We start from the raw sequence: 16965 nt of genomic DNA on the forward strand, positions 1-16965 counted from the left end.
TTTCTACAATGACAGAAATTGGCATAGATACTAGATAGATGATCTTTGAAATGGCATTACACAGTCAGTATTTAAAATATCAAGGTTTTATTTTCACATAATTTTTTTTTACAGTGTGTAGGATGATTTTATGTACAAAAAAAAACAGTAAATCAAAAATAACGACTTTCATTCGTTCATAATAATTTAAATGTGCTGTGAATGCACTTTCATGTTGTGGCAAATGATTCATTCAATAAAGTAGTGACTGATGCATAAACTATGCATAACCATGTATTCACTGACACCTGTCCTTCTCAAACATTTGCTCTTCTAAAAGTTCATTAGTTCGCTTCTCTGTCCCCTGCTGAGTAACGGCTTTCGGGACCCTAGCAGACACAGGGACGCACAAACACACTTTCATCTCCCTGTGCAGACTGACCCTGTGCGGGGAGCCTCAGGCTTTTAATTGCTGCCATGGTGATTCCCTTCATTCTGAAAAGACAAGCATCTCCACCCCTCTGCTTAGCATGTCACTCTCGCTGCAGTCGCTGTCGTTTACTGCGCCGTCCCGTCAAACAAACTCACCTACTCTCGTCGCCCCTTTCCTGCCCCTCACCCCAACCCCCATAACAGGCAAACAAAAAAATGCAAAAAGGACAGCATAAGATGAACATAACACATCATTTTGTGTTGTATTACTTCAAATGAAATTTAACATACTCTTCTTCACATGCATTTATATTGTGCATTACATTTAGTGTTTGTGCGGGACAATGCATAACAATGCACATCATAAAAACATGCAGAAACCTATTTTAGGTGAACTTTTGAACCTTTCCTATTACCCCCCAAAACACACACATAAGACAAAAGTCAGGAGTGCCCTTATTAAATCTGCGCTTTGTTTCAACAGGTAGAGCGGTGTCATTCTCAGCCTTTCCGCTCCTCCCCTCCTTTCAAATGCACATTCTTGCAATTACACACCAACCCCCAATGCACACATGCACAGCTACTGTTTCTTTAAGCATCATTTAAATTAAATTAAATTAAAACAAAGAGATAACTGAGTTGTTATTTTTATACTAAATTTTAAATGTAGTGTATGTGGCCAAAACTTTTTATCAGTATGTAAGTTCCCTGATCTTTACAGTGCTAATACAATGCTCAACCATTGTATTACAGCAAAACACACTGTTGTATAGCTTGTACTGCAGTATATGTCGCTTTGAATAAAAAAGCATCTGCCAAATGCATAAAAATGTAAATGCATTCAATTCAACCAGATTTAACACATTAATATATGAAATGCAACAATTGCTGAATATATTATTTCCCCCTAAAGCTAATCCTTTAATGTTGATGGCAGCTTGGGAGAAAATAATCAAATTTTCTAAAAACTAATTACAACTTTCCATCCTGAGAAAAGGTCAATTTACAGTCTGTCGTGCTCCCCTTGTTAAATTCGAGGCGTCTCGTTTTCTTCAGGTTTAGCAGCATTGGCGCGTAAGGATGTGAAAGCCAACGTTTATCCGGTATCTAAGCAAACACTTCCAGAAAGACATACCAAAGACTCTTTGTATCATTCTATTACCTGAGGACACCCACACACCCACACATATATAGCGCTCCCTGGGGCAGCGAGGTTTGCCACACCCTTGTATCACCCTGCAATTAGGAAACCCGCTTACATCATCCCTTAAGCTACTGTTGCAGACACACAAACACACATACACACAGGAAACCAGCAACAGAGCTGACAGACACATAATCAAATGTCACCGTACAAGTCTGCCTCCCACGGTGCCTGATCAAAAAATGGGCAGGTTCAGAGCCCCAGAGACTAAGAAGAGGATCAGCTTTTCAGGCTATGGGTGGTCTTTGGGAAATATTCGGTAATATTCGCTTATTTAAAACAATCGGACTCATTCACCTCCTCTCTCTTTCTTGTTAGGTGGCCATTATGGTACTGTTTTATGATGATATAATGCCTCACCGAACCAGCGCAGGGCCCAAAGCGGGGACTGCGAGATGTGAATCGGTAAACGACGCACTTTGCCTTTGATTTAAAAGCCCAATTGAAAAAAATCTGCTGTTCCAAGAAATTTCTAAAGAAAGGCTTTCTCGTAAACCATTTAAACCTTTTTGGGGAGAATGTGATGAGATGATAAGCTCCTTACAGAAACCAAACTAAGTGAACTTGAGCATTTCTGTCTGTTTACAAACACAAAAAAATCATAATTGGATGCATGATGATTATATATTAAACTGCTCAAGTTTCACACAGAGGGTTTTTTTAATTTATTTGACCAACCCAACCATGGGTCGAAACAACCCAGCAATTTTTAGAGTGCTAGATTTTAGAGTGCTAGTGTTGCTTATTGTCGTAGTTAATTGGCAAGGTTTAGTATAAGGGATGATTGACAGGTAAGTAGGTGGTCCTTTGATGCAGTCCGGGATGCAATGGATTAGCGCTACATGACAAATCCGATGTGGTCACATGTGATTCTTACTACCTTTGTGGTTCGAGTGTTCAGACCACAAACCTTTTTGGTACTCCGTTCTTTGTTCTATCTATATTTAAAGCTAACCACTTTTAATCAGTTAACATATGTTAATACCTTTACAAGCTGTAAACAAGGTCCACCCCACACACACAAGGTGTGGTCTTTATCAGTCAGGGTTAAGCCCAGGTTTTCAAGTTTTAAATCACAACAAAACTTTCACCAGTGACCCTAAGGACATCTCACCTTTGGTCACTTAACCTCTGGACATTTTACTCACGTTGGCTTAACGCAGGAATTTACAACCTAACACACATACTCTCAAAGTACAAATCCCTTGAGGAACGTATGGAGGTTTGTGACAAGATGCAATTTAGTAAAATAGTATATACACAAAATCAGCACTCACAAACCAAACATCTTCCACATCCTGCTGAGCTTATGTCAGCAGTTAATTGGCTAAAACAACAGCGTGATTAAGCAAGTAAAAGAAAAGATGTGATGGGTGTTAGTGTTTTAAAGAGAAGGGTTAAGATAGAGAGAGAGAAAGAGAGAGAGGCTGATTGTTAGAGAATTCACATTAGCAAAAGCCGATTAGCGGGCATACACTGAACAGGATCAACCGTGTAAGCCACAGAACAACACTGAGCTTTCATTCAAAGACCAAATCCTTTCAAAGAGAATCTGTATTTTTTTTTTTGCAGCATGCAAGACCCACACACACACATACACTCAAAAATTAACCCTACGTCTCAACTCATCTACTATCCATCCTAAATAGTATTCAAAATGATAGTATGTAACTAAACAAAACATTACATAGAAAATATGAATGAAGAAAGCTGAAATGGAAAGAGTAGTATTTGAATGTGTGTGATTGTTAATGATCACAATGTGCCTCTAGGCCAGTGTTTCTCAACTCCAGCCCTCGCGACCCACCTCCCAGAACGTCTTCGTTGTCTCTCTATTTAAAAAAACAACAAATTTGACGAATCAGTCTATAAAAGGCTTGATCGACTTCTTGCGGCCTCCAGAACGATCTGCGAGTGAGATCACAGTAACGCGAGAGTGATTACAAAGCATACTCTCAATTCACCCTCGCGCAACTGTGATGTCACACGCCGATCAGTCTGCGCAGCGCCGCTGAAGTCGAACCAATCTGTTTTCCTAATTAACAAACTAACAAGCTGATGCGTTGAATCTAAAACCTTTTGGGAGGTGGGTCACGAGGACTGAACTTGAGAAACAATGATCTAGGAAACAACACTCGCTATCTTTTGACATTCAGATGATTTATAAACCTAAAAAAGTTTTCTTCTAACATCCAAAGCTGCTTCGCCCTATCATATGGTGCCTTTAAGTTCTGTTGGAACGATTACATTTATGAGATAAAAAATTGCTTTTTAATTTCCATTGTAAATACTCAATGTATGATTTACTTTGCACTGTGTGCTGTATATGAAAAATACAAACACATTTGCCAGAAAATACCTCATATAACTCTGACAGTTTTTGTTGAGCACAAGAACGAAAAAATACAAATATAAGGTATCACTTACACACCTAATCATTTCAATAGCATGGCTAAGAAATAAAAAAGTATTGGCCTGGTCGGGAAGTGAAAAACAGAAGAAAAATATAAAATTGCAAATTTCACATTGTTCCTTATAATCCTTATAGGTGCGGTTTCCCGGACAGGGATTAAACTAGTCCTAGACTAAAATAAATGTAAGAGCTGTCCAAACTGAAAACAATTGCACTGACATATCTTAAAATACATCAGTGCCCTCAAAATGCACACAACTAATGTTTTTAGTTAGGCATGTTTGTTAAAACTAATTATATTTCCTATTTAAACTAAGTCTAGTCCTGTTTTAAGATAATCCCTGTCCGAGAAACCACCCCTATGTCACGCGTATCACTTTGTAATCACAACTTCGTAACTTGTAAGCAGAAACTTAGCTGGAGGATCTGGTGCCAGCATTACAAAACGTAAGATCCTCCGCCTAAAACAAGAGTTCTGTTTATTTATCTAATAAATGTTAATTTATCTTTTATTTGATCCTTTTATTGCCTTTATTGTGTTTTCATATGATGTGTGTGACCTCATATGGTTTCACCCAAATCAACACACAGCTTAAAATGTAACATAAGTCATACAGTATGTACAAGAACATGCTGAGAAAAAGGTTTGGTCTATTTAAACAACATTTTCTTAGAGCAAGAAAAATAGACTCTGGTCAAGAAAATGGCCATCCCAGCAAAACATACAGCGCATATAAAACACACACACACTGTCTTCCATAAACACCCACACACAAATTCTCACATACCACCAAAACTGCTCTCTGCCGTGTGTGACCAACTTGAAAACCTGACAAAATAAACACCACAGAGGGCGTCGCTGTTTGTGTGAGTGTGTGTTTGTGTGGTTGGCCGTAGGAAGCGTCTGATTCAGTCATCCCAACGTCTGCGCTTTCTCTGGCTGTCTCAGCTTAGCTAAACAGCGTTTTTGGGTCGGTTTTGTAGATGTCAGGGCACAGCCTCTGCTTCACCTAGCTTTTCTAGGGTCAGGGGGTGAGGAAGTGACTCGACAACAGTGCACCAATCAGAGATGCATTACGTCGCCACGGAGATGGAAGGAAGCGGTAATTAAATAATGACAGAGCCGCAGCTAAAGCCTGTTATTACTCAATTACACACAGACATACACTTTCACTACAGTGTGTGTCAACCTGTCGATCCAAAGCACCTCACGCAAACGGCATCCCTGTGTAATTTCCGAGCAAGCCAGCTTGTGTGAAGGTTTACAATCTTCCAGGAAATGAACATCTGTTTTGTATTGACACATCAGAGAGTATTTGCTGTGCGTCAGTCTTTTCATGTTCATATTCACTTGTTTGTGTTTATGTGAGTGCAAGTGTGAGAACTCAATGTGAAGAGGCTCGGTTAAGAGGTTAAAGATGACAGCAGCACTGAAGAATGCCGACAATTCCACTCGAGAGCCGCTGAACTCGTTCCTATTCCCTCAGAATGGCGTACTGTGCCACTGTGTGACCAGAGCCAAAATGGAGTCCACTCCAGAGCAATTACACTCCCACGCTTGCACTCAGAATAGAAGACTGCGCAACTGAGCACCCAGAGCCAAAATGGAGTCCACTTTCCAAAGTTCACACCCTGTATGGCCACATACAGTAACTGAGATCCAAATGGACAGCTTTTACATACATTACTGTATAGACAAACACTTTTTCAAGAGAATCGCTGCTTAATACCAACTTGGATGCAAATTGTGGGTGTGGCTTATTACATTGAACAAATGACTAACAATATAAAACACTCCCCACATATTCATACAAAGTCCATCTCCAGATTTTTGATCATGATGTAACAACAAAGCATTACCAACATTCAAAAAAACAAGCATAAAACTTTGTCTCTTCTGTTGGAAGAAATTTTTATATGTATAGATCAATATTGTATCGCTGACTGAGACAATCAATATATCAGATAGTATTGTGATGAAACATCCAATGTACACCCCCAAAGTACTTTGTTTTACATATTTACATAATAGCAAGGCCATCTTTCCTTGAAAGTAATGCTATTCTAGTGATTTCTTGCAGTGATTTGCTTGTAAAGAGAGTCGATATCCAATACACTGAAAGTAACAGATTAGATGATATAACACTGATCAAGGGCCTTAATTATTTAATTCAAGTGCTTCCAATGGTAGCGATGGCGATATTGTGTTCTTGTTGCCGTGGTGTTGTGAAGGTGAAACTAAAGACCATGGAGTGACCAGTATGGTTGCTAGGATACCGCCAGAGTTTCAGTTACATGCTAAGGAGAAACTGCCCCCTTCTTGTTACCCACCACTAAGAAGCTCACTCACACATTAACACAAACACACACATACGGCCACACGGATAATGAAAAAAGTGACTCGCAGTGAGACCCAGTGTGTTTGAAAGCATGTGCCGTTTTGTGCATGCATGTTTGGACAGGAAAGCCCCGTGAGGTTCGGTTTGACAGGTCAAATAACCAATAAGGATTGATGATGCTGCTGAGGGGCGTTATTCTCATATCCAACTTGCATCTGTAAAGCTACGGCTCACATAAATTTGATAAAAAAATTAGATCCAAGATGTCATAGTCAGTTTATAAAGCCAAAAGATTCTTGCACAGCAATTTTTGTTTTAACAAGTTTAAATCATAAGTTTTACACTTGACAAAATTGAAAAAACAAAACAGAAACATTTTATCGTAATATTTGACTCTTTAAACTGTTCAAAGAAGCGTGCACAAATTACTTGAAAGATAAGTGCTATACTACATGGTCGACTGATAAACAAAAGGGTCTGATGAATCACACACACGCAGGTGTTTTCACTAATAATTGTGGATGGCTTGGAGACTGTCTGTCTGAAACTCTCTCCTGGGTACCGCTCAGGTGTGTATTTGTGTGTGTGCCAAAAACCTTTTTTCATTCTCACTGCTAAAGAAAAGAGTTCAAACCAACCTATTGGTTTCTCAGCCTGGTCAGGTTGGTCTGGTTTTGGGCACGTTTCTTCTTTAATAAAGAATTAGTCCAATCCAGAAAAAAAGTCTTTCTTTGTTCAGACGAGAAGCAATTATGTTTTTTAAGGAAAACATTCCATTTTTTTCATTTTAATGGACTTTATTGGACACCAACACATAATAGTTTTAATGCAGTTTAAAATTGCAGTTTCAACAGAGTTTCAAAGGACTCCAAATGATCCCAAACGAGGCATAAGGTTCTAATCTAGAGAAACGATTTTCATTTTTGACAAGAAAAATAAAAATATGCACTTTTAAACCACAACTTCTTGTCTATCTCTGGCCCTGTGATGCGCCAGCGCGACCTCACGCAATACGTCATCACGTCAATAGTTCACGGATGACGTATGCGAAACTATGCCCCAGTGTTTACAAGTGTGGAGAAAGAGGACCGTTCCGACGTTGTTGTATGTGGAATGATACTAATTAATGTCTTTGTGTCAGTTTATTGTTTGAAATGGTCCACAAATGTGCGTTTCATATATGTAACACGGGACCTTTCCCTGGCATTACGCAATACGTGAGGTCGCGCTGGCACATCACAGGACCGGAGATAGACGAGAAGTTGTGGTTTAAAAGTGCATATTTTTTATTTTTCTTGTCAAAAATGACAATCGTTTCGCTAGATAAGACCCTTATGCCTCGTTTGGGATTGTTTAGAGTCCTTTGAAACTCTGTTGAAACTGCAATTTTAAACTGCATTAAAACTGTTACGTGTTGGGGTCCATTAAAGTCATTAAATCCTGGAACGTTTTCCTTAAAAAACATAATTCCTTCTCGACTGAACAAAGAAAGACATCAACATTTTGGATGACATTGTGGTGAGTAAACTATCTGGATTTTTTTAAGAAAATGGACTAATCCTTTAAGCGAAAAGACCAACTGGACAGTCTGAAAAAACAGCTAGACTAGATTAAACCAGATCGGACCAACAAATTCAGCTGAAAATTTTAATTTAGTCAATCATTTATAACTGTATTTTAGTATTCACTACATTGCTATGATAGAGAAAATGGCAAAAAATGCCTCTGGATACAATTAATACAAACCTAAAATGTGTGTTTGGGCGTGCGGAGATGTGTGTGAATGTGAATGAGTTTATTCAAACAGCCTTTAGGCAAAGCAAAAATAATACTCTAATTGAATTTCCTGAAATGTTTGATTTGTATTTGCATCACAGTCAAAAAAAGAATGTGAACAGAAAGACATTTTGGCTGTGGAGGTCTGGTGCTTTGAATCGCTTTTCTTGTACTTAAAATGTTAACATAAGCACTATTCAGACATTACATTAAGTACATGGGTCTGTCAGAATCTACTCCAATAAAGGTCTCTATTTGCTAATATTAAGTCAACTAAGACCAAACCTGTTGCCATCCATATTTCACATTTACAGCTGTGAGACGCCACTGTGTTGCAATGAACACCACAGTCAAGCATTGTTTGGGAGTAACTCCTGAATTCCGTACATAAACGATAATTTGGGAATTCTCGCTCATGTTCAAAATCAATTTTCACTCCCAAAAACGCCAGTGTGTATGTGGACATAGTTCATTCGAGTTCCCTGAAACAAAAATCCATTGTTTTTCAAATAGCCAAATGGTCATAACCTGCAAAAGCCCTTAAGAAAAGATTAAGAAAGATTTCCTTTATGTAAGTTTTGAGTTGATGATTCCAGCAGGAATTAAATTACCACAGAATTCTGCTCTGTGTCAAACAACAGTAGGTAAATGGCCCAGGAATTTTTTTTCACGGTTGTGGGCAAAAACACCAGCTTTGGACTAGCACCTGTAAATGCTAAAGTTACATCAAAACCCCACGTAGTACAATTAACATTAAAATAGTGAGATAATTATATACTAACTACATCATTTTTCATGTCAACCAAAATCACTTGCGTGCAGCAGAGGTGAAATGGTAAACTCAACGTTACATCACGCCGGTTTGAAATGAACACTGCTCTTGTCGTACTATTTAGCTACAATTCCTCAAAAGTCTGTTTACTATGGCGTATACTCAAATATTTTATGAAGAGGTTTAGAGAAAGGTGCACTGCAGATTTAGCCATTACCTGTTGCATCTTGCTTAAATATTCTCATTGGCATGCTTTAAGAGAAATCTGCAGCTACAGATTGAGGTCATTAATCTTACTCAAATGAATGTACACATTAAACATTTTTATTTTAAAAATTGCATTTCAGTATCATAGCTAAATTCCTCTGAGGACCTGATGTATTTGTAGACTCACACACATACAAAAAAAAACTTGCACACAATCAAAGTTTATTCTATTATGAGTTTTGTCATACAGTAATTGTCACTATGGCAACAAACTATAAACTTTTTCCTGTCTTCATTAAAATTTGATTATAATTTAAATTGAATTTCACACAAACACTGACACATATGCACTCGCACCTAATAACGCTATGCTTCAACAGACTTCACTCCATTGTATCCATCTAATTTCAGAACTGTTCCCACCAACTCGTGTGAACAGACAAGGCTTAGCACAAGTGTGTGTGTGTGTGTGTGTGTGTGTGTGTGTGTGTGTGTGTGTGTGTGTGTGTGTGTGTGTGTGTGTGTGTGTGTGTGTGTGTTTTCTAAGCTGAGAGAACTGGGGTTAAGCGTCCACTCCGCAGACAAAAGCCAAACTCTCTACAGCACTGTGACCTAGGAAACACCGAGCTCGGTAAACACACACACGCAGACACACACTCCGAGATGGCAAACAGTTTGGCTTGTCTAGCGTTTGGTGTACAGATTAAGCAAGAAAACCACTGCGATTTTTCACCCCGAAAACGTTTGTGGCACATTTCTCAAGAAAACCACACGGTCAAAGCCATATTTAAAATCAGCTGAGCATGTGCGAACCCAAAGCCCTGCTAACCGACAGGAATATGAAGATGTCTGCAGACATATTCCCATGTTCAAGCGTACACTTTTCCTTCGTTTAACATACGTGGACATCACATTTTTGGTTGTTCCCACCATAATACTTAATTCTGTGTAACTGGAACCTTTTGTATACAAACATGGACAATTACACTGCTTCATGTTCAAAGAAAAATATTTGGTTAATATATTTTTTGGTTCTTCCTAACACCAATAGCTGGAAGAAATCTGAAAAAAGACAAACTAAAACTCGGGTCTTAGGCGGTTAAGTTTACCCAACTTTTTTATAACAATCTCTGTATTGCCAGCATTTTACTTGGATGTACTGTAGCCTTTACCCATCAAGCAATAGCCGTCATTTCACAATCTAGGTTAACTATAGACTCAATATAGTCTGGCTATGAATAAACCACTTCTATCCAAAATAAACTTGATTTTGGTTACATGTCGTTTTTGCCAAAATAACTTGTAAGATGTTTGAAATTTCATCATTTTTTTTGGGGCTATGGTTAGACCTCTATAACATTTTTACTGACAGCCCAAATTTGGCTTTGTCGTATGGGCTGTGCTTGGACGGCTATTAGACGTGTTTTAAATGCAAAATTGCTTGCTGGGTTATAATTGATAATATGATGTTAAACCTGTTTGTAATTGGTGTCACTAGTGTCACCAAACTAAATTGCAAAACGATTGTTTTCCAACAGGTGTTCCAAGCACTCCCCTGTCTTCCATTGCTTGGACAAACACTTTGTTTCAATAGTGTAATAGCTTATAGTTCTCTCTACATATCAAGCTGGGAAAAAATCTACAATACACCTTTAAGAAGTGATGCCAAACATCATCTCGTCATGCACAGACATAATTAATAAATTTCTGTCTTTAAGGTTCAATAAATTCGCAAACAACTTACACAATTACTGTTATAAGGCATTTGATTTGACTTAATGACCAGTGACAGTCTCAATGAAAGCCACACACAGACGTCACAACGGGAGAAATTTCCTCAGTGGTTAGGAACAGCCACAAGCACACTCAGAAAGTTTGCACTGTGTGAAACAGTGCTAACCGTTACTGGATGAGGGATGATGGCAACGTGACATAACAACAGTAACCGTGGCAACTATAAGCGGGCATTCGTGCCAACCTGATCCAGAGTGGAAAAAACAAGTGTACCCCTTTACACACACTCGCACTCATTCTTAAAATCACAAATAAATATTTAGGGACATCGTCCAATCCAAAGTCTATGTTTTTACATCTGTTTTCAATTGTGTGCCACTCTTACTTTCACTGTAGGGTATTTTACAGAGTTCTTAATGGACTCTGACAAATTTAACCGTCTCTCTCTCTCTCTCTCTCTCTCTCTCTCTCTCTCTCCCTCTCTCCCTCTCTCACACACACACTCTCTCTTTGCTTTCCCTCCTCTTTTCAATCTCTTTTTTTACTCCGTTTCCCACTTTCTCCCTATCCAAACATGCACAGCTGTGACCGACCTGCTATCCGTGAGAAATGTTATCTGAACGTTCTTTCCAGCATAACCCAATGTTATTCAAAGGTTTTCAAACAGAACCGGCCTCCGAGGAGACAAAAGGCCGAAATACTTCAGCCGCTACTGTGGCAGCGACCGTATGCGCGTAACCATAACTCATATTCACACAGTCGGACATGCAAACATATACGCGCACACACACGTACAGCAGAAGCCGGGGTCACTAGGGCACCCGGCAAGATGAACAAAACAAGCTCTAGAAGGTTCTGTCACCCTGTTGCCAGACCATCCCCCTCCAAAACACATCACACACTCCATCCAGACGCATTAACATCAAACCTGATCACAGGGGCATAGAGAGAGAATATGGGAAAGAAAGAAAGAAGGAAAGAAAGAAAGAAACTATACAGATTAAGCATCGTATAAAAGAGAGAAATGGTGAGAGAACAGGAAAGAAGAAAAATAACGAAAAACGAGGTAGACAGAGTGATGAAAGAGGCGGGCAGATAAAAGCTGCACATGTTAGCCACAGATGTAGACGAGGAGAGATAATCTAATGAGAAGAGAACACTATGTGTGTGTGTGTGTGTGTGTGCCAGAACATCAAATCAAATAATACTATCAAGAAAGTGTTATACACTAGCAATGCTCCTTCTTTGTTTCACGTCGGCTTTCTTCTCTCACACACACCTGCTACCATCTTGTTGAAATTGAATTGACGGACAGAATGGCAAAATCCTGCCAAAGAATCATGAAATCCCATATGTGCACACAAGCATTTGTTTTTTTATCATGATGGGGACTTTCCACTGACTTTCATTGTTTTTATTCTAAGCTAATCATCTTTTTCATCCCTTACCGTCTAAACCTAACCTACACACAGGCCTTTTTGCATCGTTAAGTATGTTTTTCTTATGGTACCCATGAGGAAATGTTGTCAAAACAATATCCACAAGCATGAACATACTTTCCTATCAGCTTTTTAAAAAGAGTCGATGTCAGTGCTTTGGCAACTGTATCAATACATTTTTCTAAGATTTGATTAAAGCCCAAAAATTTACTTTTCGAAGTCCAACACACACCCTATGAAAGAGACCAGTAGTGGAAATGCACTTTGGACACTATAATATATATATACGTGGATAAAAAGACATTTCCACATTTCTATTTAAACTGAAATTCCCCCCTTAATATTCACTTCCATGATCCCCCGCAGTCCACCCCTCCATTTCGAGCCCTGGATGAGACTGAAGAACCGAGTGTATTTTTAGTCAAGACCACACACACACGACCATACCATGGTTAGAACGAACAGCGTCTGTATGACGGCAACAGCGTGAGCGATATGTGTACACACACACTTTCTCCATCAGCCTCCTGCAAACTCCGTTACAATGTTGTTTTTCCTGGTAAAGCTGTTAACGCGGACAGTCCTTCCTCTCTGAGCAGATGTTTAAGCTTGTATCTCCTTTTAACTCAATTTAGTCTGTTCATGCTCTGAACCTCTTTTACTGCTGATCCCTAGATGTCCAGCATAACTCAATTATGAACGCACACCCAAGCTCATAGCTCCAGGTGGAGTAACAGGCTAGATTTAAAAGACTGACCTGAAGATTTAGTTTTGGTTATGTTGTATTTGTCCTATGGTTTAATTGCATTACCTTTTAAAAATGATCAAATTTAATGAAAACTGAACCCAAAACCTTGACAAAGTCAACATCAAAGACAGCAAACTGCATTTAAATGTACAGGCAGAATGTGAACAGTCTCAAACAAATGCATATAATGCATATCTCAGTATTTAAAATGTGCATATATCAAACACAACTTTCTAAAAGTGATAGAAATGGGATTTTAAAAAGGCAACAAAAGAGGAACCAGAGAGACAGCGAAGAGGAGAGAAAGGGGGTGAGAAAAAGTAAGAAGAAAGAGAGGGACAAAAAAGATAAAAGACTCACAGCCTGAAGAGTTTGGTCGTGCCGAGGAACAGCAACTCTGGAAGGACCTGAAGATTATTCCTGTTGAGACGCCTGTAAACACAGACACAAGGTTTACATTTAGAAGACACTTAAGGCAGCTTAAAATGCATTTAATGTACTGTTTGCATAAGAAGCTGTTGTCTGGATACAAGTCCGGATGAATAAATTATTTTTGCAACACAGTTGCAATATTCTATTACATTAATCTATTTAAAGGGTTATTGGAAAAGTCAAAAATATGAATACAATAAATATTATGAATGGATTCCACATGAAATTCGCAGGCAATGTTCACAGAAATACTTCCTGACAGGGCTGCGCAGAAGCGTCATACTTTAAACTTTTAACGTTATAAAATATTTCAACTTGGGCCTGCCCACCATCAACTTGAGCGTTGTGTGTGTGTGTGTGTGTGTGTGTGTGTGTGTGTGTGTGTCTGGCAGACACTGTCAGTGTGTGGGGGCATCTAGCAAACACACACAGACAAAGAACAGCCCGGAAAAACAGATGTGGGAAAAACAAACAGAACGTCTCACACCAAGTGAAGAGAAGGAACTTACAGTGCAAACACACTCGCACACATGCACACATGAAAAGAAATGATGCATATTTGCCTTAGTTCAATGATAATTCGATGCTTAAAGCAGAATTTTGTCACTTTATTCTTTGACACTGAGTTATATTCCCTATACGCTGTGCATATATAATAGACGTTGATGCATGACGATCAGCACATATGTAATACGCACTGCGCATATTAATGTAGAGCGGCGCCACTGCTGTCTGTGCGTTAGATTAATGAGGCTTGAAATTAATCAATAACGTTTTTAATATTAGAACTAAAGATTGTATAGAGGACCCTATTAAGCATCGAAATTGAGTGAACTTTAAAAAAAATCACCAATAATGCAGTGGCCAGTAATAACTGGTAATAAGAAAACTGCTACAGTTGCAAAAGACAAAGTTGAATAGAGAGTCATATGTGTGTATGCGTACATGTGAGATTTCCCACAAATAACCGACTACGCTTCGTACACACAAATCAATCACAGCAAGTTCGTAAGTGAACTCTGCCGGCGCAAAGTGTGAAACCATCAAGCTCTCGCTGTCCCTCTCTGTTACTTTCTCTGACAAACTGTCTCAAACAAACACACACGCAGGCATTCACACACTCAAACACAGCAGTGGATGACATCATCGTTCAGCTTCTGGGGTTACATCATTCCATTTGAATATTTAATGAATGATGAAATAATAACGAGGCACACAGTGCTACGCACTCCTGAAAATGCCCACGTGTTTCACTCAGGCACAGAGGACAGCCTTCCCTGAGGACCCTGCTGCGGAAACACACAAAGACACAAAGACACAAACACACAGTGCTTAACGGGAATAAGATCGACCCTTGAAATAGACGGGTACACGCAGACACACGCTCTTCCAGATAGAAATGCACACAGCTCTCGTTTTTTACTTTTTCATACAGACATGCACTCACAGTCATTTTCGGGAGGGCCCAAAAGTGAGATGACTTTTAATGGCCGAAAACAGGCAATCAAGGCTGAAGAGAGGAAAGAATGAATTGAAAATCTGTATTCATGGTGTTTGCGTAGACACATGCACAGCTGTATCGTGTTATGTCTGTATAAAGCAGACATGATTCACCTTTTATTCACGTACAGCTTATTAGATACAGAGAAGTTAATGGCCTGTCCTTAAACTGTCTACATATTGCACATTTAAATAGAAAGCTCTATTTGAATCTGACAAGATGTATAAAAGATTGGCTAACTTTATGCAACTTGAGTAGGGACTCACAGGGTTTACACTGTACTGGGTTCACACAGCACCTTTTATTATTAAATGGCCAGGTTAAAGCATGAACTCTTGCTAATATTTTGTTAGGGGTAAGTAGTAGCAAGTAAACTTTTTTTATTTTAGACATAAATATATATATTTTTAACAAACCTGTCCCTAAATAGCACTTGAAAACAGAGAAAACTCTGATTTGTTGTTGTATGTGTTAGGGGCATTAAAAAGAAAGAGACCATTTGACTGTTTTAGACTTCTGTCGTAGGGTGTTGTGGTGATTTGTATACAACAATGATCAAGACCAAGAATACGTGTCTCAATCGCTTTACATCAATTAAGTGTGTCATAGTATGACACACAACGCCACATCTGTGACACATCATGACAGAAAGACTAACATGTTGATTTTTCTTTCTCAGTTATGTACGACAGGTTCCATCACATCTGTGATGCCGGCAATAGAAGTATTTAAGGTCTTCAGCTTTATTAGGGGGACCATACGTGCCATTCTTCCCGGGCGCGTCCTGGCCAGGATTTCGGTTCGTCTTCCAGAAGTCGTATTTCTAACCACATACGCCATTCAGTTAAAGGCACACCATGGAAATTTCTGGCCATTAGAGGGTGCTAGACATGTATTTTTCACATCTAGTACCCCTAGACGCCACAAGCGCCACAGCACTGTCGCGAAGGAAAAGAAGACAACTCTTTAGGTCACAAAGTGTGCCTTCCGACATGTCATATGAATATAATTTCATGGGTTTTATTTTTTCAAACGCCAAAAGATCGCATAGCTCATGTTTACAAGCCAGTTGGTTAAAGTTTATATAAAAAATTGCCTTAAAGGGGAATCGAACCCAGATCGCCAGTGTCGTACGTCTGTGAGGTTACCATGGCACCACAGTGTCACGTAATATAAGTCTCTCTCTGACTAGTCCAAAAGCATGACGGCCAGATTACCATCGGTCAGGAACCTCTCCTCCTCCTTTAGTTCACGCCAGCGAGCGAACACTGGCCCAATATAATTTATCCTCTTCCTTCTTTTTATTCTGTCACTCTCCCGTTTTCTCTTTCTGGTCTCCTCCGACAACACCTTGGGTTTCTTTTTCTTAGTTGCTGCTTTGGCCATGACAAAACATCACGAAAATAAATAGATGCGCTCTCACGTCCGTGCATGGGAAATGTGATTGGTCGAGCCTGGTTGAGTTCGAAAAAATAAAATGGCACCCAAGAAAGTGGCTCGAGCACAAATTGTGTGTAAATAAGGATATATTTTCACTTTTTAAATTTTTTTATTGCATTTCTATTGAGAAAACAGCATTTTAGGTCTTAAATATGGGATTAGTTATCACAAAGGCACTCTCTGATTATATTTAAAAAATAATTCAATTACCCTGCCTATGAAGGCTGTCCAAATGCGTTCCCTGAGTTGCGCTCATGCCACCGAAGTCATTGCCTCCTTTAGACACAGCCCAAATGCACTATTGTTTATGTAAGTCTTTCCCTACTAGTTCTGCCTTTTCCAATGCATCATGCTTTTCAAGTGATGACTGATCATGCAGCACCATGTAGTCTGACATATTTCTTGTCCGTGAACCCTGAAGATTTTTAGAAGTCAAAATGATATGTTGACTATTGTAACAGACAATAAAGATTGTGTAGTCTAAAGTGGGCACAAGAAGGTAGATCTTAGCTAGAAAGCTGCACTATGGACCTTTCGCCTTTTAGCTCA

At 39.1% G+C, this 16965-nt stretch overlaps 1 protein-coding gene across 4 annotated transcripts in view; it reads right to left on the reverse strand.

The window, feature by feature from the left end:
- slit2 (slit homolog 2 (Drosophila)) overlaps positions 1 to 16965 on the reverse strand; it is an 86083-nt gene that overhangs the window by 60991 nt on the left and 8127 nt on the right. For all 4 annotated transcript variants that reach the window (XM_065254706.2, XM_065254707.2, XM_065254705.2 and 1 more), the window contains exon 4: positions 13404 to 13475. In XM_065254706.2, the coding sequence (XP_065110778.1) occupies positions 13404 to 13475 (72 nt within the window). The remainder of the gene's footprint in view (positions 1 to 13403; positions 13476 to 16965) is intronic.

This window comes from Paramisgurnus dabryanus, chromosome 4 (assembly GCF_030506205.2).
Source record: "Paramisgurnus dabryanus chromosome 4, PD_genome_1.1, whole genome shotgun sequence".
Lineage (NCBI taxonomy): Eukaryota > Metazoa > Chordata > Actinopteri > Cypriniformes > Cobitidae > Paramisgurnus > Paramisgurnus dabryanus.